The sequence below is a fragment of the Excalfactoria chinensis genome, chromosome 2 (assembly GCF_039878825.1).
Source record: "Excalfactoria chinensis isolate bCotChi1 chromosome 2, bCotChi1.hap2, whole genome shotgun sequence".
In the NCBI taxonomy this organism is placed as follows: Eukaryota; Metazoa; Chordata; class Aves; order Galliformes; family Phasianidae; genus Excalfactoria; species Excalfactoria chinensis.
In genome coordinates, this window is record NC_092826.1 from 139527612 (window position 1) to 139550168 (window position 22557).

A 22557-nucleotide genomic window follows, 5' to 3' on the forward strand; every position below is an offset into this window, starting at 1 on the left:
GAAGATCCTCCCACAACTTCATCTTCTTTCCTCAGTTTCTGCTCATGGCCAGTTCACTGAATGCAGCTCTTCACTCCAGGAAGTCTCCAGTGGGGATCAGGAGTACTGAAATGCTGTTCCCCAGGTGCTCAGCTAGTGACCAGCACAGGAGACCAACCAGCAGTAAGGAGTGTCTCAGTAGCTCCCTGTAGGGTAACTGAGACCTTGACTTGGCTTCTTGGTTTCTAAGAGCTGTGGATGCCCCATCCCTGCAGGCATTCAAGGCCAGTCTGGATGTGGCTCTGGGCAGCCTGGGCTGCTGGTTGGTGACCCTGCACACAGCAGGGGGTTGGGACTGGATGAGCACTGTGGGCCTTTGCAAGCCAGGCCATTCTGTGATTCTATGAAATGCAAGCAGAAAACTGGGATACCAATTGCTGAATGTCAGGATGGGCTTCTAGCGTTAATGAGGGTTTAACTGTGCCTGTAGCATCCTCTGTGTTCCATCTCAATCTGGCAGAGAGGAAAACCTGCATCGCACATCCCTGCTTGGGAGCCACACAAGTGCCTGGTACAGGGATGTGACCCTTGTGTAGCCCCAGTGATGCTGAGAGTACCAGTGGGCTCGTTGCTGCTCATTGCTCCACCAAAACCCACACCCATTCACCTTTCTTGGAAACATTTCCACCTTTGGGAGCATTCTGTTCTATCAGCAAAGAGATCAAAAGAAGCTTCAGCTTGCAGGTCAGCCCCAAGCATTGCTGGGTCAGCCCTGCAGCCTCTGTGCAGAGGCTTCCCTATGTCAAAGGTGAGGAAGGGCTGTCCTCCTCCTCCTCCTCCTCCTCCCATATCTCCCCCTCTTCCCCTTCCGCCTTGACGTGCTCATTCATGAAAAAACATCTGCTGGATGGATGAGGAGACAGAAATTAATGCTGGCGCGTTTCTCCCGCTCGTTGGCCAAGGGAGGTTGTAGGCTCAGAGGGTTTTAATCTTTGTTTTCACAGCTGGATTCAATATTGCCCTTTCTTCTCTCCGGCTTTTCATTGCCGCTCATTGCCCCGAGCGACCTGCTGCAAAGCAGAGTGTGCACTCATTGAAGGACAGCACGCAGTCAGCTTCCCTGGGGCTGCCTGCACCTCAGGACCGATGGCCCTCACAGCCCTATCTGCTCATTAGGGGCTGTGCTGAGGTTTATGCTCCTACTGAGGGTCCAGAAGGGTGATGCTGCAGTGATGAAGGTGCCATCCCGTGAGGATCCTCTGAGAGCATCAGGCTGCAGCTCAGCTTTTGCAGCTCCTTTCCACCTGACTCCACGTGGAGTAAAGAGGTGCCAGCAGCAGGGACCACCTTGGTCCATCCTTTGGTAGGGGCAAATGTGTGGGGTCTGCCTTAGCCCTGTGCATGGGGCCATAACGAACCCTCAGCCCGTGGTCCCAGCCTAGAAATCATGAGTTGAGGTGCTGCAGGGTTTGGGTATAGGGTGGAGGGTGTACAGGATGGGATGTAGGCTTCAGTGGTGTAGGTCTTGGTGGAGATGACGTAGGGTTTTGTGATGTTCGGGTTGGGTTTAGTGGTGTTTGAGTGGGGTTTGGTGATGCAGTTTGGTGGAGGCGGTGTAAGGTTTGATGGTGGTAATGTAGTTCTTAATATCAAAGCTTCAGGCATGGCCTAATGCCAGATGAGACTGGCTCCATTCCCACCTGGACACCAGCCTGAAGGCACCTCTCCACCTCACCATGTATCTCCAGGCGGGGACCCCCATCCAACACCCCTCTCATCCTGTGAGCTCTGGGGACGAAGACACATGTCCCGCCTTCTTGGCAGTGGGGCTCAGTGCAAAAAACCTCACGCAGGGTGGGGGCCCACCTATATAAACAAGGTCAGGAAGGCTCCCAGCCATTCCCACTCCGTGCTCCCCTTCGGATCTGACCGGCCATTCTCCACCGATGCTCCCAGCCCCAGGGCTGCTGGGGAAGGTATCGTACTGCCCCTATGGGCATCTCTCTCTGATATTTCTCTTTTCTGCATGCAGATACAACTGCTTAAGTATCTCTGTGTATAATTACTTAAGTGTCCATTTAAATATTTACTGGCGATACTGGTGCAACAATAAATCCTGGTTGGATGAGTAGAAAACTGCCCCAGTCGTGCCGACACCCGGCCAGAAGGGTAGGAGTTTTGTTATAGTAGTAACATTTCCTTTATTCTTTGCTTTTGGTTTTCTCTGTTATCTATGAACAGTTGGCAAGAGCGCGTCCAACCTGTTTGTCTCCACGTTGATCATGTTTTAGACCCACACTCTATTCGTTCTCTGTTTCAGCTGTGTTTAAATCTTACAAGTACTGGAAAAGGGGTCATGAGGTTGCATCCAGGTGGGTCCCATTCCTGCACAGGTTGGTGGGGGACATCATGCAAAATTCATGTCTTTTCTGTGTTGTAAATGCTGGCACTTGGCAAACTGCAGCTGGTTTTGGAGTGGTGAAGAAGCATTTATGCCTTTGTACCTATTTCTCATTGCTGCCACTTTCTGGCAGGGACATAGGGCTGCTCCAGTCCATATGGACCTAGCTACGTCCTGGTGGGAGAACTGTCCTGAGAGTTGCTATATGTAGTATGGGGCTTTGGTTGCAGTGAGACTTGTCCCTACACTGTGTCCAACAGAAGAGGTATATATGGTGGTGAAGGCAACACCATCATTTTTCTGATTGGGGCTGCTAAATAACAGTCAGACTCTCACGGTCAGCAACCCACCATGCACAAATAAAATGATGTATTTTCAGTACCTGCAGGAGGAGGTGAGGAAGGCAGGAGGAGGTGTGTAAAGCATGTCCTGGTCTGCTTGCGTGGTGTCAGAGAGGACACATCATTCTGCCCTTGCTCTGGGACTTTGTCTCCAATCTCTCAGATGTCCTTTGGGACTTTGTCCTTATCCCCCATCTCTAAGATGTCCATTAATGCTGAGTTGCGATTCCAAGCCTGGTTGGGTTCATCCTGCAGGACACTGCACAGACCTCTGCTCATTGCTTCCCTTATTCCTCCTCCTTCTTCCTGGGGCTTTTCCAGGCTCCCCTTTAACGCCTGCCCATGAACAGGTGTTAGGAGAAAAAACAGCTCTCTGGAACAGCCAAAAACGGGGCCGTTTTTGGTGCCGTTTGAATTTTTCCAGAGTTCCCTCATCTTTCCCATGCACCCTGGCCTTTCTCCTCTCGGTGCGTCTCTGCTCAGTGAACCGCTAAGGGAGGAGCTGAGGGCGATGACAGGCGGAGATGATGCGCCGTGAACTGTTGCACGGCCACTGTTTGCCTGGGGATCCACTTCCTCTGGTTTCTTTTGATTTTTTGGGGGATTTGTTCTGCAAATTCAGGAAGGTCTCCAGCAAGTCAAGCCTGGCCAGGTTCGTAGTGCTGCGCCGGCAGTGCTGGGAATGCCGGCTGGGAGCTTTATTGCTTCCTGTTATGGGGGTACAGGAGATACGATGGGGTGGTGGGAGAGACGTGGTCCAGCACGAGCGCCAGGTTTGGCCCCAGCACATCGGGTGGGGTTGGAAATGTGTTGGTTTGGGTTTTTTTTCTTTTCCTCTTTGCTTCTCCGGCTGCTTCAGGAAAGGGAAGCAAATAAAGGGAATAATTGCTCGCTTTGGCCTTTGCAGAGACCTCTGGCTGTTGAAGCAGATCTCTGCCTTGGGTCTGCTTGTTTTGGAGCGAGAACAGATGGAGAGAAGAATGCTATAATGGGCAGTGTCCCCATCGCGGTCCATTTCTTGCCACCTCTCTGTATGTCAGCCCTGAAAACTTTAGGGAAATAAAAAGGTTCCATCAGAAAAAAAAGATGGGATTTCATCAACATCAAAATTGGTCTGAGGAATGTCTCCATTGCAGCGAAAATTGCAGCTGGGAAGGGCTGGAATAAATCGCTTCTGTGCTCCAGCCTGAGCTTAAATGCTTCCTCTGGGCTTTTGTGCTTTGTGATTAAAATCTTATTGTTATTTCCCTTTATTGGATTTTTCTTGTCATTTTCAAAGTGAAGTGCTTTTACCTTTCCGCAGTTATGATTCAGTGAAATCCCAGGGAAACATTGCAGTGTTTTTCAGCAGGAACATCCTTCATCCTGCTAACATCTGGCTTTTTTCCTCTGATCACCAACCAGAGCAAATTTAATAGAAATTCTGTTTTCTGACTTATCTTTGATGCCAAACCGTGCTCCAAATTTACTGGTGATTGAGAACAAGGGTTTGTATTTGCAGAGTGCCTTGAAGAAATCACCCTTCACCTTCTTTTCAGATATCCTCTCGTCACACAGTCAAAAATCCTCACGGGCTCTTTGTCTCAGTTTGGTCCTTGCAAGGGGCAGAGACCCACCACAGTGTTGTCATCCAGGTTATAACATGAAGAGATTATAGAATCATCGAGTCATTAAGGTCCAACCATCAACCCATCCCCACCGCTCCCACCCTTAGAATCACAAAGGTTGGAAAAGATCTTTGAGGTCACCATGCCCAACCCTCAACGCATCGTACCTGCTCACAGAATCACTGGGGTTGGAAGAGACCTCTAAGATCACCAGGCCCTGCCATCATCACCACCTTGGCCACCAAACGGATGCAGAGCTGAGAGCACAGAAGAATGAACCTGATGATGATGGGGGTAACGTGCCATATCTGCAACAGGGTTGTGCACACAGAGTTCTGTGATAGATCGGATTTTAGCATGGGCATGTTTCATCCTGCCTGTTCATCTTGATGGTGAGACTGTTGAGGTTTTGACTGCATCCCTACGATGTGAGCCCTGATAAGTCCAGCAACTCAGAGAACACCCAAAGCATCCTGGTCTAGAGTGAAACGTTCCTGTTGTGTCAGAGATTGGAATTGGTCCCTTCCAACCCAACCCATTCTGTGATTCTACGTCAAAAATGAGCCTGTAAAGCCCACTTTGTGTGGGATATAAGGCATAAATGGTGAAGTCAGAGTTATTAATCACTAATGCTGCTAAATAAGAGTAGAAATATTCTGATTCTTCTGACTGAGGACAACACTGTGGTCTTTTTGGCCTTGGTGGTGTTTGAGAAAGCACCAATTTTCACCCCCCTAGGAAGGGGACAGGTGAGAGCCCACCACCTGGGCTGGATGTAAGTCAGGCAGCAGGCATGGGGCAGTCCTCCTCGTCTTCCTCCTCTTCATCTTCCTCCTCCACACCCAGCAGTGCTCGCCCAGGACCAGCAGAAGACAATGCAGATAATAGCAGGAAGAAATGAAGCAGAGCAGAGGAGGAAGCGCTGACACGGAGGTTGCCCTTCCCCGAAGCACATGTTTATATCTGACAGAGATCTCTGCTGAACGCTGTTCCTGCCTCTGCTGGAGGCGTGGGGCAGCAAAGAGCAGTCCGACAAACCAGAAACACGAATGAAATCTAAACCTGACTCTTTTTTTTCTTTCTTTTTCCCATTTTTTCCCCTCTTGTTTTTTAATTTTCCCCATTTAGCTGTTCTGTTTTAAAGTGTCACCTCCTCTTTCAGAGCCAAGAGCTGAGCCTGTCTGTGGCTCTCACCATTGCTCACTGTGAGCCGTGAGCTCCAGATCCCTTTTTCTCTCTAGGTTCCATAAAATAAGTCTCCAAACAGTGATGCTGCTTCATGGATCTTCTTTTTTAATAAGCAAGCTTGTTATTTGAACGTATTTCTTCACTTTGTGTAGTCTTGGAACAAATCAAATGAAAATCCAGAGGGTGAGAATTAGAGGAGAAACTGAACTCGGCGTAACGCAGTGCAGAGCTGGGCAGGGCTGGGCAGGATGTGGTACCTACGTTTGCTACTCATCACATAGCAGGAAGATGTCAAGCCTGATAGAACCGTAATTAATGACAGCCATGTAATTAATGACATCCATTTCAATGGGGCGTCAAAAGAACCGTGTCAGGAATACCTTTAGTGCCAGGTCGGTGAGGTGACCCCCAGCAGCCAGAAGTGTGAAGGCTTTTGTCGCATCCATCCCCTGTCCCTTTGTTTTCTGTTCTCAATGCCAAGCACTAAGTGAAACTCAGGGCTCTGGATGCTGCGCAGCAAGTGAAAAGGTTCCTATTGCTTTTTTAGCCCATAACATTTATTTATGGCTAGAAAATCTCTGTTTGCTCTCCAGTGTCTGCCTTGGAAGGAAGCAAACACGGGCTGTTTATAAATGTGCATACCCCTGCCGTTCTGTTATTACCCTGGATACATGCAGCCAAGGTTTTGGCCCTTGCACAACCTGCTCAAATGGTAAAAAAAAGCCAATGAAAGCAGGCAGGAGGAAATGCTCAGCCTTCCCCAGGCGATGGGTTGGGTCGGTGTGATGGGAACCACGCGGTCCCCAGAGCCTGGAGCAAGAGCAGATGATGTCCAGCTTGTTTGCAGCATGGATGCTCCAAGGAGACGTCCACCAGAAGAGACTGCTGTGTGTATAAATAACCTGCAAAAGGTCTGGAGAGGCTGCGTGACCCGTGGGACTGGAACTGTGCTGAGCTGTCTTTTATCTCGAAGCCACTGCCTGCACTCCTGCAGAGCCTGGAAGTTGTTCTCAGCTGGTTATTTTTAAATAACCAATAATGCTGCTCCACAGTTCCATCCTGCAACAGCTGGAGCTGCTGGAGGTCTCACCCCTGCCTGCGGTGGGAAGGAGAGGCTGGCAGCCATCCCTCAGGTCTGGTGGGTCTCATAGTCCTGTAAAGGCAGGTGTGAAATGTGGTGGGAGTGGGATGGGAGAATGGAGGTGACAGCCAGGTGACACACCATGCTGTCCCCAGATGTGAAGGATCACGCAGGGTTGAGTATTTTATCCTTCTTGGTCTGGTCTCAATGGGAGATGTCCAGGAATTCTGGGAGGAGATCCAACAGATCTGGCAGTCTCTGGAACCAGCTCTGTATCCCTCCAGCTCCTTTGGCAGTGCGAGCTTTGTAGGTGTGCTAAGCACTGAAGCATGCAGGCAGGATTATTTTGCCCAGAAAGGCTGTGGATGCCCCATCCCTGCAGGCACTCAAGGCCAGGCTGGATGTGGCTCTGGGCAGCCTGGGCTGGTGGTTGGTGACCCTGCACACAGCAGGGGTTGGGACTGGATGAGCACTGTGGGCCTTTTCAGCACAGGCCATTACTGTTCAATGTCTTTAGAAGCTTATTTCCCCCCAGATCCCTCCCCAGACCTGTTCTGACTGCGACAGCCATCCCTCAAGGGTATGTCCACCTCTACTTCCCTGAATGTGAGGCTTTTTCCACCTACCTATCAGAGACAGCTGCTTCTGAACAGTGAATTAGCTTAGCACTGCATAAGGGTAATTAGTTTATAATTGACTGTTACCACAGTACACCCAGATCTGTGGACACAGTGGTTTGGCTGGAGTGCTTTGCCAACATGGAGAGGTGCAGAAGATGCTTAGTGGGCTTAGTGCCGATGGGTTGATGGTTGGACTCAATGATCTTTTAGATCTTTCCCAGTCTTTTTGATTCCGTGCTGATGCTGCTTGTCTGAGATGTTCCAGTGAGCAGGAATTGCCACCCCACACCCCACTGGGCTCTTTGGAATATCCAGCTTGGTCAGAATCCTCTTGGGATGAAGGTTCCTGATAAACCGTATGTCCCCTTTGATCAAAATGTGAATCCTCACGTGTTTTAACCCCTCAAAGGCTGGGTCTGATCCTTCCTGCTGTTTCCCTCTCCTGGGGAGGTTTTCTGCCTCAACTCCCCACTTTGTCCCAGCAGCTGCCTGAAGCCCTGTCCCCACTTGGTGACAGTAAGGGTCCTCATGGATGGGGCAGGGACGAGAGATGCCCCAAGGAGACAGGGGCTCTTCTCCACTTGCCTTAGGCTTCATGCACATTCCCACACTTATTAATTCTTGTTCTTTCCACAAAGAGACCAGAGAGCTCTAAAATGTACCCCAAAATTCTTCTCCAGCTGTCCCCATCCATGCGCTGGGGAAGCAGCGAGGCGGGACCTTCAGATCACTTCTCACTACAGAGCCTTGCCTCTTTCTGTTTTTTTTTTTCCCTCTACCCAAGGAGCTTTTGCCAAAATGCGTTTTCCACATGTTCCCTATTAGTCATGCTCTCTGTCTTACAAATCTGTTACCAGCACCGCTAGTCGATGCTATTAATTTACTTCCAGTCCGCTCAAGAGCTCGGCAGCAAAATTCCAGGCACCGTTCCTAAAACCAGACCCGGCGGTTTGTTTGGATTTAAAAACCGATGCCTCCTTCCTGCCCGGTATATATAGCACCTTCTCCTAAAGCTTGGGGACACCCAGCGAGGAAAGGGGCTGGGGTGGGAGCTGGGCTGCCCCAGAGGCGGGGTCTGCAGAGCCTTAAATCCTGCCCCGAAGCTCGGCGTCCCAGCGGGGCATGGCGTGAGCACGGCAGGACTTTATCTAGGGCAAGGCGCAGGAATGCTGGTGGAGGAGGGCAAGCAGCACCATGTCTCCGTGAGTACGTTTTCCATTGTTTTCCCTTTGGTTTAAACAGCTGGGTGGGAAGTGAATAGAAAGGAAGGACGTCTAACTAGCTAGGTATATACACTTCTTTCCTATTTCTCTTTTCTTTCTCCTCGTTCTGCCTGTAGACCGAAGTTTTAAAGTTTTCCCCAGTTCCAACCGCTGTGTCTGCAGTTGCACAGAGAGGATTTTTGGTGGTGGAACTAAGAGCTAATTGCTGGCTCCGTGGGATTTCCACTCTTCTAAGGCTGAGCCGCAGGCACTCGGATCGCCGCTGTCGCATTGAGAGATCCCAACTTCTATTTGTAGCTCTTTGGAAGTGAAGCGGGTGCCCAGTGCCAGTCAGCCTGATGTGTGCAGCTGGAATGAATGGGTTCCAAGCTGTGGGGATGCTGGGTCCCCCCTGGGATCTCTCTGCACGTAACTGAGCCACACAAACCCCCCTGACCCCATCCACTACGCGCTGCAGCCCCACACAGTCCTTGCCCAAGTGGGCTGCTAGGAGGATTCTTCCCTTGTCTCCTTCAGCTGCTGTTGCGTGGGTGGGTACACGGGAGCACAACGTGGCCACTGAGGTGCAGTCATGCCCAGAGGCACAGCAGGGTCTCAGCAGTGCAGGAGCAGCTGGGGGCTGTTTCCTGCAGATGTTGCTGCCTGTCCAGATGTGCGCAGCAGGCCGAGCACAGCCTGTGGCTGGTAGTTGGTATCCACAGATTGTGAACTCCGAGCAGTGGCCTGCTGGTTGTTCTGTTAGTTTGTGATTTCTCTCCCTGTTGCGGGAGGATTGTGAAGGGTTTAAGCCAATGTTGCCAGGTGCTCCTGTCTGAAATGTGCTTCCTGGAGGAATCAGTGTGTGCTTTGTTAACAAACGTTAAGTCAGAACTTGAATATTTGCTCCAAAATCCATCATTGCCTTTGTCAGGTCCTCAGTGCCCCAGCAAAACTGCCACTGGGAGGTAACTCTGAGCTGTGGGATCTGTGCCATGGAATCATAGAATCACAGAATTTGGGTTGGAAAGGACCTTAAAGCTCATCCAGTTCCAGCCCCTCCCATGGGCACGGACACCTCTCACCAGGCCAGGTTGCCCCAAACCCCATCCCACCTTGCCTTGAGTGCCTCCAGAGGGACATCCACAGCTCTGGGCAGCAGTGCCAGTGCCTCACCACCCACATCATGAAGGATTTTTTCCTACTATCTAACCTAAACCTACCACCTTTAGTTTAAAGCCATTATCTCCTGTCCTGTCACTACCCTCTCTGACAAAGAACAAGCTTAATGTGAAGCTTACAGCTGATCGGGGATGCCGATGGGTGGCACAGAGACCACCAGGCTGTGTTGACTACCCAAGCCTTGGGTGTCTCCACCACCTCTGCATGTGACCTGTGCCAGTGCTTCACCACCCTTGTCATAAAAAAGCTTTCTATTCAGTCTAAAAGTATAGATTCTAAACCAAATTACTCCAAAAAATAAAGAATAGTGCTGTGGGGATCACTTTCCACATTATTCCGTGGTTGAACCACTGTGTCTGCAGCAGCATTACTGACTGTTGGGTCCAAGGCATCATTTCTGAGGCAGGAGATGGGGATTCTGGTTCCTGTAGCATGGAAAGCTTCAGCAGGTAACTTGAGGGGAGAGAGGAGACCTTCTCACCTCTCCTCCCAGCTGGGGCGTGCTGCTTCCTTTCTCCTTGCCTCAGTTTCCCCAGCTGCAGGACAGGAAGGTTCCTCAGCACCATCTGCAGAGTGCTCCCACAGTCCCCCTCTGGTGTGAGAAGACTCAGAGGTTTGGGTTCGCAGAGGATTTGTTTGATCTAGAAATAGCAGGGTTAGAAAATTCCATCTGCCGGCTCTCAAGAGCCCTCGACAGTGGAAGAATTTCGCTGCATCTTGAGCCTTGGGCCGCACTGTTACCTCTTAGGGCAGCAGCAAGGCGAGCGCCCTGCAAACCAGAGCTGCTTGGCACCCGTTCTAAGAAGCAGCAGGAACAAAACAACATTCCAGGAAAGCAAAACGTGGAGAGCAGAGCAAATCACGTTGCATATCTTGCTCCTGTGCTGTTGCTCGTGGTTATTCACACTCCAAGCCCACTCCATGGGGTCAAAGCCTCCAGTGCAAACCTTGGGGTGTGATTTGGTGTCTCCATGTAAAAGTGCTGCAAAGCTGAGCTAGGATCATACTTGTGTCTTCTGGCATGATTTGTCCTGCTTGGCTTTTACCTCTGCAGATGAGAGGGGCTGGGGGGCAGCACAGGGATTTGGGTAGGTTTGCTGTAGGTTGAGCTCTCATTGAAGGTTACGAGCCTGGTGCAGACGAGGGATGCAGGGGCACAGAAAGGATGAGACCATTCTCTGCTGCCCAAGGGTGGGGGCCCAGTGTCCCCCAGCACGATGCCCTTTGTGTCCAGCTGCTTTCCCCATTGCTCTCACCCTCAGGTGTCTGCCAGTCCAGCCGTACAATTACTGCCTGCCTTTAATGATACCTGAGGTGCTCCAGTTACAGCAAGGAGCTCAGGCTGAGACCCCACTGCAAGGCAAGCTGAGCACAAAATGGTTCCTCTTCCTCTCCAGCTGTCCAGGTCTTCTAATGAATGCATGGTTTTCTCTGAAAGCTTTTGAAGATTTATTTATAAAAGAGTCTGCATTTGATTTAAGCATTTGTTTTGCTTTGTTTTTCAGAAGGGACTTGAAAGGGACATCAGCCTGTAAATATAAATATTCCCATTCTTTTCTTTTTTTTTTTTTTTTGATTCTTTGCATTTTTCTAGGTTCAGTAATGAAAGACATTGCAGCATCCCCTGCTCCCACATTCAGCCCGGGTGCCTGAGCCCACGGCATGTGAACGAGCAGCTATCACAAGTTGAGCACGTTTTGTGTATTATATTCATTATTAGTTAGCCGAGATCTTCCCATCTTGAAACAGGCAACAAAACGTGGTGTTGGGGTGTTAACTTACGGCTGTGTGGGTTTTTTTTTTTCCCGTTCTTCCTGTAGGTTATAACTGAGTAGCCCTTATGACCAACATGAGCTGGAGCTTTCTCACCCGCCTGCTAGAAGAGATCCACAACCACTCCACCTTCGTGGGGAAGGTCTGGCTCACCGTGCTCATCGTCTTCCGCATCGTCCTGACGGCGGTCGGTGGGGAATCCATCTACTCTGATGAGCAAAGCAAGTTCACTTGCAACACCAAGCAGCCCGGCTGCGACAACGTCTGTTACGATGCCTTCGCCCCGCTGTCACACGTTAGGTTTTGGGTCTTCCAGATCATCATGATATCCACGCCTTCGGTCATGTACCTGGGCTACGCCATCCACCGGATCGCCCGGTCAGCGGAGGAGGAGAAGAAGTTCAAGGGCTTCAAGAAGAAGAAGCAGTTCGCTTTGAACTGGCAGGCGGTGCGCAACATGGAGGATGCGATGGAGGCGGATGAAGAGGAGCCCATGATCTCCGACGACACAGCAGAAAGTGAGAAAGCCAAAGCCAAGCCCAAGAGCAAAGAGCAGCAAAAGCACGATGGGAGGAGGCGAATCCAACAGGAAGGACTGATGAAAATCTACGTCTTCCAGCTGCTTACCAGAGCTTCGTTTGAAGTTTGTTTTTTAATAGGGCAGTACTTGCTCTATGGTTTTGAGGTAGAAGCTTATTTTGTCTGCAACAGACTGCCTTGTCCCCACACGGTGGATTGCTTTGTGTCCAGGCCAACAGAGAAGACAATCTTCCTGCTGGTGATGTATGTGGTGAGCTGTCTGTGCTTGCTGCTGAACATGTGTGAGATGTTCCATCTGGGCTTCGGGACCATCCGAGATGCCATCCGCAACCGGAAAATCAACAGCTTCAGGCAGCCCCCCTACAACTACGCATACCCTAAGAACATCTCCTGCCCCCCCGAGTACAACCTGGTGGTGAAATCGGAGAAGTCCACCAAGATCCCCAACAGCCTGATGGCTCACGAGCAGAACTTGGCTAACGTTGCTCAGGAGCAGCAGTGCACCAGCCCAGATGAGAACATCCCAGCAGACTTGTCCACCCTCCACAAGCACCTACGAGTGGCCCAGGAGCAGCTGGACATAGCATTTCAGAGCTATGGCAGCAGCCAGGGCAACGCGCAGCCCTCGCGGACCAGCAGCCCTGCCTCGGGTGGCACGGTGGTAGAACAGAATAGGGCCAACACCGCCCAGGAGAAGCAAAGTGCGAAGCCCAAGGCATCCTTGGAGAAAGGCAGCTCCAGCAGTAAGGATGGAAAGACGTCTGTGTGGATATAGCTTGTCTGGCAGCAGAAAGGGCAGCGTAAGTGGGCTGTTATGTAGGGTTCTGGTTTTCAGTATGTCTTGAGTTTATTTCACAGGGCACAGACACTTTTTTTTTTTTTTCTACGGAAGAGAGAAAAGAAATTTCAGACCAATGTAGTACTGTCTTCCAGTGCGCTAACAAAAGACATTTCCTTCCTCTTTCCAACACGTTCTCCAGCCGGGAACCTCCAGTGAGTGACAGCGACCGCTGCATCCCACCAAGGCTGGACAGCCCGCTGTGATGGAAGCAGAGAGCAGCTCCCACACACAGTGCTGCAGTCAGACAGCCTTTCATTACTAAATATCCTTAATCAGAATTAATTTCCGATCCCTTGATTAGAAAGGAAAGTGACCGATATGTCGATGAACTTTCACGGCACGCTCCCAGCTAACGTCTCGCCGGATTTTTTCAGTGCACAGCAGGCAGCACTGGAAGCGAAGGCAGCGGAGGTGCATGCATAGCACAGCACTGATGGTTTTCATCTTTTACTCTGAGCTGAAACTAAAAGCAAACACGGACAAACACTGCGCAGCGTGAGCTGGCAGTGACGTTGCTGCTTGTACTGGTGCCTGCGTAGCACTTGCTACAGATGGGAATCAATTGCAGTTACAGTGTTTTTAACAAACTGCTGCTTCACATCATCAGAAAGTGCCTTTTTGCAACCAGGAAAACAAAGTCATAAAGGGTGTCGACTTCTTCACGTGCTAAACTTGATTAAAGGTGGGAAGATCAGCGTCGACAGATTTGTTTTTCTGTCTAATCAAACTCTTATAAATAGTGGCAGCCAGCAGACCTATGCATAGCGTGTATACGATGCGCATGTGTGTGTACATGTCGGTATATATAGGGACACATGAACATGTGGGTGTGAATATAGATGCATAGATATATATATATAAATGTGATATCAACCCTCTGGTAATTTTACAGCCTTCCACTTCCCCTGGGAAAACTTGGATCCAGAAGGGGTGTCAGTGGGAAACGGGCAGGTTTCCATACACTTGCTATGGGACTCAGCAGAAGACCTGAGGGACAGGACCAGGGCAGCAGTAAGAAGTTTTTCCCCGGTTTATGGAGAGATTTTGTTGGCATTGCTTGATTTTAAGGCAGTCTCCTTGCAGTTGCAGAAGCTCCAGGGCTCCTAATGGTGCTGGATGTGCTTTGGTGGGTGGTTTCCTCCTGGAGCTGAGATGTTCTTGGGATGCTTGCGGCAATTCACTGTCATGGAGGCAAAGCAGGCAGAGCCTTCCAGATCAAACTTTACAAGGAAGAAGTAAATCCTTACAGAACACAGCATCATTCCCGTGCTGAGCTTCTCCCTCATAGCCATGCCAGCACACAAGCCCTCATGCCACTATTTCTTTCACGTTACTTCTTGGTGGGCTCTTTTTCATGACCCTGAGATCAGTTACTGGAAGCCTAGAGGGCACCAGTTCTCCCCAGCCAACACGAAAGCTGTGCAGTGCCCCTGGAGAGCAGCGCTGGTAGCAAGTAGTAGGTTTTAAAAGATGCAAAGAAATGTTCTATGAGGTATCCAGCTGCAAATATTCGCTATGGCTTCGAGTAACAGTCTGGAGAGAGCTCCAGGCTTGTTCCCGATCCTGCAGAAGGCGCTTCCTGGAGCACTGCCTGCCCTTGCTGCTGGAGTTGTTCTCTTTGGATAAGGGCGTTTGCATCCCACAGGAGGCTTGGTGCATCATACAGCACCACTGGTCTGTAGCATCACACACACGCTGCATGCAGGAATGCTTTGTAAGGCTTTGTAATTTCCCATGAAAGCCTCAAAAAGTTCACAGCATGGTGGTAGGACAAACATATCTGCCCGTGCTGCTCCTTGTTCTACATATGGGCACCCACCCACTCGGGCAATGCAGGGGGACTGGGTGCTGCTGGCAGTGCTATAGTGAAGGTACACGGAGCCCAGGGATTATTCCCTGAAGATTTGGGGTGTTTGAAGACTGTCTTATCTCCTTTAGCTCTGCTGTAAGCCAAGCAACTGTATGTTCACCAGCCTGTCATTTCCAAGCCACAGATCCAGCGTGCCAAGAGGGACGATCAGGCGGTCCTGCAGCAGATTTGCAGCCTCCTCCAGGCTGGTGTCACCAGCACATTTAATACGCACACACTGTTTTCCATAGTGGGAGTCAATAATTGCAGTATTGATGAGCACTAGAGCCGGGGCAGACACTTGGGTGTTCGATACCAGCTCCTCATCAGGCAGGGTAACTGCTCGCTCTGCCGTCCTCCCAGCCAGCCCTGCTCATCTGGAGGGCTTGAAAACTTCCTTGCATAAAATGCTTTGCAAACGAGGGCTGATCTCACTTTCCCATTTTTCTTTCCTCCAAGCTTTTTGACAGGGACCGAAGCACAAGGGCACGCTCCTGGCAGGACTGCTTGATGCCAGAATCTTGTGGTGGGCTGCCAGGCCCCCATTCACTCCTCTCATACCAAGAAGGAGCCGCCCCTGTTCCTCCAGCCACCAGCATGAGTCAGATAGCCCTAAAAATACGGAGGCTTATTATTACAATTAGATCTACTGAATTGCTCACTTCCCCCTTCCTTCCACTGCTCGCCCTTTGGAGCCGTTAGGATGTTGTGTGCTCCACTGAGTCACCTCCACCACCAAGGCACCGACGTCTCCGCAGCAGTGACCCCTTCCAGGGTAGGAAGGGAAATCCCATCTTTACTGTGTCTGTTTGGGCAGGAAAAGGATAGGAAGGCAAAATATGCATAACCACAAGCAAAAGCCCCACCACAAACCAAACCGGCGGCTCGAGGAATTTCCAGCAGACGACGGGCAGCATCAGCCATGGAAGAAATGACAGTAGTATAATTAATGCTTTGCTTTCTTTTCTGCAGGTTAGTCATTTGGTTCACGCTCCAGACGGGTTTAGCTCTGTAGCTGAACTAATCATAAATGTTGATTCTCTCACTAAGCTTTGCTGGATAAAGTGCCCGCCCTTGAGTTTCTGTTCTTACCATTCAGGGCCAGGAATGTCCCACGTAAAAGCCAGATTACCTTGTTGCTTGCATTGCATTCCACTGGAAAATACTTGAACTTAACTCAAGGCCATAACCAGTCTGTGCTGTTATGAAGTTTTCTGGGATATTCTTTCTGTTCGTTTTTTTTATGTACTAACTGTATTTGTACTAGAAAATCTTTGAGCATGAGGTTGAATCTCTCTTAAGTATTTCTCAGTGTAAATGTTACATCTGGACTGTAGTTAGGTCAAAAGAGAACGAAACATCAGCCCGACTCTTCAACCGGCTGTCCCACATCCATTACTAATAAAACGGAATAAAACTTACATTTTGTTACGGTATGCAAAGTGTGTGATGTTTCTGTGAGAAGGAGGACGAGTGTTGATGAGAAGAAATTCTTCCCCATCTATTGTTTGCCTGCTTTGGCCATATAAGACCTCTATTTTCCCACATACAGCTATAAATCACTGCAAAATATTTTTGCCTTAAGAAGTAGTTGACCTTCTGGTTGTTTGGGATGTGTTGTCTCGCTGATGAATCACTGCCTGCAGTTCCTTCAGGCATGGAGCTGAAGCTGCCGAGGAAAGCCTGTGCTCTGAAAAGTGAAGAAACTTTGCTGAGTTTCTTCGGGAGAAGTTACGGCTGCAGCAGAGAGTAAACGAGGGGACCCGTCTGAGAATGCCTGCCCTGCAAGAGAATCACAGAAACACAGAGTCATTCAGGTTGGAAAAGACCACTGAGATCCCCAAGGCCAACCACAACCTATCCCCATCTTGCCCACTTAACCACGTCCCTCAGTGCCATGTCTCCACAGGTCTTAACACCTCGGTTTTCTAGCAGACCTCAGTCCCTGCTCCTGCCACGGATGGACAGGCACAGTCACTCACCACCGCTGTCCCAAGTGGCTTCAGCAAAGCCTCTGGGTGCATTTCTCTCCATTCCTCAGGCAGTTGCGATGTCTCCGGGACTCCATTGGCTCCCACCAAGAGGCAGAGAAGAAAAGGACTCTGCTGGAAGAGTCCTTTTCCTTCCATGGGGAAGGTCAACAGCCAGAAGTGCCTGAGTGCTACAGAAAACATGATAAAAAAATTGCTAATTAACAAGGTGTCCTTAAACAAGCAAGTCTGGGAAATAGGGGGAATTCATCCTTGCTATTGGCTGCCGGGTTGATGTCAAAGTGAAGTGCACTTTGGTGACTGAGCTTAGCTTGGTGCTGCTGTGGCACTGACCCCTGCAGCCTTCATCCCACGTGGAGCTGCATTGGGAGGGTCAGGTGGGGATGAGGGAAAGGTTCTTTGCCAGAGGGCAATGGGCACGGAATGGGCTGCCCAGGGCAGTGGAGCATTTAATGCACAGGGCAAGGGGTTGAACAACTGTATCTCATGAGAGTTTGTGGGTGACAGCTCGTGCACCCCAGAGAAAGGATGGAGAAAGTCAGCTATGCTGTTTCCGAGGTATCCGAACATGTCTGCTTGGGTGTGATGTTCCCCAGGAGGTTTAGGGGGATGTCCCTCTGTGCTCAGCTCTGGTGGGGCTGCACCTCAAGTGCCGCGCTCAGTTCTGCTATAAGAAAGACATTGGAGCATGTCCAGAGAAGGGCAGCGGGGCTGTGAAGGGTCTGCAGCACAAGACCGATGGGGAGGGAACTGGAATTGTTCAGTTTGGAGGAAGCTACGACCTGAAAGGAGTTGGTAGCAAGGTGGGAGTCAGTCCCTGAACCCAGGTAACAGTGATAGAACAAAAGGGGATGGCCTCACGGTCTGCCAGGGGAGGTTCAGGTTGGATATTAGGAACAATTTATTCTCACAAGAGTAATAGTACATTGGCACAGGCTGCCCAGGGAGGTGGTGGGTCACCATCCCTGGAGGTGTTCCAGAGCTATGGAGATGTGGCACTGAGGGATGTGGGCAGCAGGGATGGTGGGGTGGGGCGGGGTGGGATCTCAGAGGCCTTTTTCAATCTGAATGATTCTAAGTCCTCTCTGGGACAGGGCTTGGCCAGGAGCATTGCGTCTTGTCACCCTTGCCAGCCAACGCTCCACTGAGAGACATAAGTTCAGTGGAGGGATGGATTTTCTCCACGTGCTCCGCTCTCAGCCCCCAGCTGCAGTGCTGGGGTGGACTCAGGGGCGCACAGAATACAAACAAAGGCTTCCCGTTTCTTTTCCATTTTCACTCTTTTTTTCCCCTCTTGCCACTCCCACCAGCACCACCACGGACCCTCCGGGCTCTGCTGCGGGGGCGTGGCCAGCAGGAAGGGGGCGTGGCCAGCAGGAAGGGGGCGTGGCCAGCAGGAAGGGGCGTGGCCAGCAGGAAGGGGGCGTGGCCAGGCAGAGCAGGGCGCGCCGCCCATCACTCCTCCCCGCCGCGAGGTGGCGCCGACACGCACACAAGATGGCGGCAGAAGCGGCGGCAGCCGGCGGGCCCCTCTGACAGCCAGCCGCCATGTTGGTGAGGGCGGCGGCCGGCCTGCCCGGGCTGCGGCGGCTGTGGGGACGCGGTGCGAGCGGGGCCGGCGCCTGGCGTTGCTTCCCGCTGTGCCGGGCGCTGCTGAGCGTGCGGGGCGCCGAGGCGGCCGTCTTCCTGCAGGGGCTGCTCACCAACGACGTGACGCGGCTGGTGGCGGCGGGGGAGGGAAGCGCGGGGCCTCCCCGAGCGCTGTACGCGCATGCGCTCAACGTGCAGGGCCGCTGCCTGTACGACCTGATCGTGTACAGGTGAGAGCGGGGGAGGAGCCGGGCCGGAACGTGGCCGGGCTGGGGGGTGCGGGGTGGGGAGGGGGCAGCACCGCCTCTGTGGGCAGCCTGTGCCGGTTCTAAAGCACTCTTACTGTAAAAATCCTTCCGTTGTATCCAGGGTTTGGCTTCTCTGACCTCGTAGGTGTTGGTTTCTTTCAGGCTCCACGAGAGGGAAGAAGAGGAGCCGCACATCCTGCTGGAGTGTGACAGCAGCGTGCTGGGCGCCGTGCAGAGACACCTGCAGCTGTACAAGATCCGGAGGAAAGTCAGCATCAGTCCGTGCCTCGACCTGTCCTTGTGGGCCGTGGTCCCAGGGGAGCAGGCCGGGCACAGCAGCGGCTCCCTCACACAGTACGCAGACCGGGCTCTGCTTTTAACTCCTGACCCCAGGGCAGAAGTGATGGGCTGGAGGCTGGTTATAAAGGCAGGAGCAAATCTAGCAGAGATTATCCCTGGAAGCCGTGTTGAAGACGTTGGGGATTACCACAGGCACAGGTATAAGCAAGGTAAAGCCACGTCCTGTTTGATGCTCTGTAGCTCTGCCTTGTGATGAAAGCAACAATTATCTGCTTTGAGGGCAGCTGGAGAGGTTGGAGTCCTGGTGGTTGTGTTGGAGTAATAAACCGCTTGTGTTTGCCTTGTTACCAAGGGAAGGAAACACCTAGACCAGAGTGCCGGCAAGCTCCTGACTTTGCATTGCTTCTTCCCACCTCTGGCTTTGTAATATAGAGGAAGAATAACAGAGATCTTATTGCATTTCCTTTCTCTCCCCAGGAATTCCTGAAGGTGTGAAAGATCTCCCTCCCGGAATAGCCCTTCCGCTGGAATCCAACCTGGCCTACATGAACGGCGTCAGCTTTACCAAAGGCTGTTACGTCGGGCAGGAGCTGACAGCCAGGACCCACCACATGGGTGTCATTCGCAAGCGTTTGGTGCCCGTGAGGTTTTCAGCTCCTCTTCCTCAGGAGAGCGTTCCCGAGGGGGCTGAAATCTTGACTGAATCAGGAAAGTCAGCTGGCAAGTTCCGGGCTGGAGGAGATGAACTCGGCATAGCTTTGCTAAGGCTGGCTAATATAAATGAACCGCTCTGCCTAAACGTAGCGGGTGATAAAGTGAAGCTCACTGCGAGTATACCTGAGTGGTGGCCAAAGTCTGCCAGCAAATAAATGAGGAACCGCCGCGTCCACACTTGCCTTATTGAGAAGATATTAGTTGTGACAGGGCTGGGAAGGTGACTGCCTCCCGTTTGTGGTGTTTGATGAGGGATGGCCTTCAACTGCAGTAGTGCCATCCGGCACCAAACGGCTGTTACACATTGTGGGGTGACCTTTTCAAGGCTGGGTACGCAGGAGGCACAGCCCCACTTTCATTGGGGGGATGTCAGGTGCTGCTGGGTTAGGGTTTCACCACTGTAAGCACTGAAACCTTCTGTTCTTGGCGTCCCATCTGTGGTATTATGGGTTTTTATTGGAGAGCATGCTGCACTGTCCTTGAATAGGATACATCGTTGCTATCTGAACTCAGGCTGAAGTGTTCTTTGCAAACTATTTGTTGCGTTGAGCTGCTCGTTAAACTTGCTGATTGGGTGGCTGTGCTTTCCCAACACTCCGACTGCTTATTACGTCCAGGAATAGGAATTGCCTCCTTCTGCTTTTGGATCTGCTTTTAATATGTCACCCATGATGAGAAATGTGGGCAGACTCACAAATGTCCCCATCCAGTGCCCTGCTTCAGAGCCAGCAGCAGCAGCTGAGCTCCTCTGCCCTTGCTCACCTTGGCCACGCGTGCTTCATTCACTCAGACAACTGTATCAGGGAGGAAAGTGATATTTAACAGTGCTTTAGGGCGCTCCCAGCCCTGACTATTGTATGGGTGCACTGGTCCTTGGCTGAGCAATCTGTTACTATGTGTTACACGGCGTTACTGATTGAGTTACCAACAACGCTTCTTGGCATCTCAGCTGTTTGTGCCCCAATGTGTGCTCAGTTAACACACGAGGAAAGGTTCTTGATGCTGTTTTAGTTACGCAGTTGCAAAGGAAGGTAACACCCAGTGAGGGCGTTTAAGTGCACCAAGCAGTCAGACCGTAAATGGACCCTAATCTGAACTGTCCTGAAGACTTCAGCACGGCTGAAAAAGCCATTCCCTAACTGAGCTTTTCTCACCCATCCGTACCTCTGTGGGTTTTCAGAACAGCCCAAGACTTCACTGTTGCTTTGCTGCTTTTTATTTCCTCGCTCCTGCTGCTCTTCTGCCTTCCAGTTTGTTCCTGCTCCCGCAATCACTGCAGCCCTCTCTGCTCCCCAAAGCCAGGCAGGTTCTGTGCTCACTAACCCCCTCAACCTGTGTTAATTTATAGGAGGTCAGTTTATTTTTATATTGCGATAAACCCCTTGTGTTTAATCTGGTAATGGCTGGTGAGAAGGGGGTGATGAGCGAGTGAGCAGGTGACTGAAAAAGCACTTGTATGTGTGCTTGTAATAAACAACCATCCGGAGTGCATTTTGTTACTGCGAAGAGGAATTATCTGTGAAAAATGCTTTTGTTGTTTAAAACTCCTTCGTCTTGCTGTGAAATGAAACCTGTGAAATATCTCATTAAAAGTTTATTGGGTTGGTAATTTAAATGACTTGTCTGAGAGACCAGCTCTTGTTTGCCTTGTGAGGACAGACAACAGGCGGGGTTGTAGGGTTTGGTTGCTGACCAGGGAGAAGTTTTACATTGCACCAAGCTGATCTGATGGGTTTGGGATTTCTAACAACTGTTTTGTTGGGGTTTTGCTTGTTTGTTTCAGAGTGCAGGTAATAAACGTGTATGTCCCCACAAAAAACACACCTTTGGGTTGGGTCCTGGGTTGGTGTTGGGGGTTAGTAGGCCACTTATGGAGGTGATGAGGGGCATGGAGGGAAGTCTGGGGAGCATCCCGGTTCCTTCCAGCCTCATTGTTTAATGCGGTGCTCCATTGCTTTGGGCTGGAAGGTCAGCTTATCGGCTGTGCTGTGCCAGGTTGCGCTCATAGTGGCATGCTCCTTATGGACAAGCAGCACTAAATCTCAGTCAGTGGAGGCACAGCCGAACGAAGCACGAAGAAATCAGCTGCTGAATGGAAAAGCCGTCAGGCAGAAGCCAGTCAAAGAGTTTAACCACAGCCCTTCCCCGTTGGTTGCATAAGCTAAGAGGTTGAGATGGGACTAATAGCAATAGATTTCAGCACGAAGAAGGAAATATTGAGAAATAAATCACTGGATTTATTTCTCTTCATTGCCACTGCCTGTGTGATCTGATGCCTCTCTAGGAAGGGATTGGCTCACTGCAGGCTGTCCATATCCTTCTCAAACTGCTTGCTTTGAAATATCCAGCCAACTTCAGGCTGCAAGAAACACCTGAGCATGGCTGCACGGATATAGGGCACTTTAATGGTACAAATTCACTGCTTTTTGGTGCTTTTCCTGCCTGCTGCCCCAGAAGAAGATTCTGGGCTCTGTAGGGTGAGGAGGGGCTCCATGAGTGCTAAGAGGGGACAGGCTGTTATTTCTGACTAAAAAATTATCTTAGAATCATTAAGGTTGGAAAAGACCACTAAGATCATCTAATACCCGTAAGCTTTGTAAGCATCGAAGTCTCTTCTAACCTGCAAAGCTGTGGGAATCACCGGGTTCTGCTGAAATCAATGGGACGCTTTTTTTTTTTCCCTCCTCTCAGTTGCAGCAATTAGAACGGTTCACCCCGGGACAGCATTGAGGCAGGGGATGGGGAGACGTGTTTTTAGTGGGAAGTACCAATAATCCGAGGCTGCTTTAAGCTGTCCGTGCGTTCGGTCAGCGGCTTCTCCTCACAGCTCTGAGGGAGACGCGCGCTGAAGAGGCGGGAAAAGGAAGGGGGAGGGAGGATGGGGGAGGGTAAAATGGCGGCGGGCAGCGCCCACCCCTCAGCCCTACAGCTCGGTGGGGCCGAGATGAGGCTGCTGCTGTGCCGATGGATGTGTATTTATCATCCATTTAAGACCTCTGGTTTTCAGTCTGACTGCATGAAGCTGTTCATGAACTCAGAAGGGTTTTCTATTGTAACATTTGTAGCTGTCATGGGAGCTCTCTTATATTCTGTGGGATGGATTTTGGAGCATG

The 22557-nt window shown here is 50.9% G+C and overlaps 2 protein-coding genes across 6 annotated transcripts in view; both read left to right on the plus strand.

The window, feature by feature from the left end:
- GJC2 (gap junction protein gamma 2) overlaps positions 1–16036 on the plus strand; it is a 28190-nt gene extending 12154 nt beyond the window's left edge. For 2 of the 4 annotated variants that reach the window (XM_072329213.1, XM_072329214.1), the window contains one exon: positions 11419–16036. In XM_072329213.1, the coding sequence (XP_072185314.1) occupies positions 11439–12686 (1248 nt within the window). In that variant the 5' untranslated portion in view covers positions 11419–11438 and the 3' untranslated portion in view covers positions 12687–16036. Of the gene's footprint in view, positions 1–8281; positions 8424–11418 lie in introns of those variants that run through there. The other 2 variants (XM_072329215.1, XM_072329216.1) reach the window with 2 other exon arrangements.
- Positions 16037–18013: 1977 nt separating this feature from the next.
- Positions 18014–21710, plus strand: IBA57 (iron-sulfur cluster assembly factor IBA57). 2 transcript variants are annotated; one of them, XM_072328496.1, is made up of 3 exons: positions 18014–18146; positions 18593–18939; positions 19208–21688. In XM_072328496.1, the coding sequence occupies exons 2-3, from the start codon at positions 18834–18836 to the stop codon at positions 19597–19599; spliced, it is 498 nt and encodes a 165-aa protein (XP_072184597.1). In that variant the 5' UTR covers positions 18014–18146; positions 18593–18833; the 3' UTR covers positions 19600–21688. The 2 variants fall into 2 exon arrangements, with proteins under 2 accessions (XP_072184597.1, XP_072184596.1); XM_072328495.1 differs by having other exon boundaries at positions 18043–18412; positions 19208–21710.
- Positions 21711–22557: the final 847 nt, after the last annotated feature.

Bases quoted from the DNA above. Each gene is read 5' to 3' on its own strand.
- IBA57 (XM_072328495.1), top strand. From the start codon at position 18,141: ATGTTGGTGAGGGCGGCGGCCGGCCTGCCCGGGCTGCGGCGGCTGTGG. The intron at 18,413-18,592 runs GTGAGAGCGGGG...GGTTTCTTTCAG, and splicing joins TACGACCTGATCGTGTACAG to GCTCCACGAGAGGGAAGAAG. The intron at 18,940-19,207 runs GTAAAGCCACGT...TTCTCTCCCCAG, and splicing joins CAGGCACAGGTATAAGCAAG to GAATTCCTGAAGGTGTGAAA.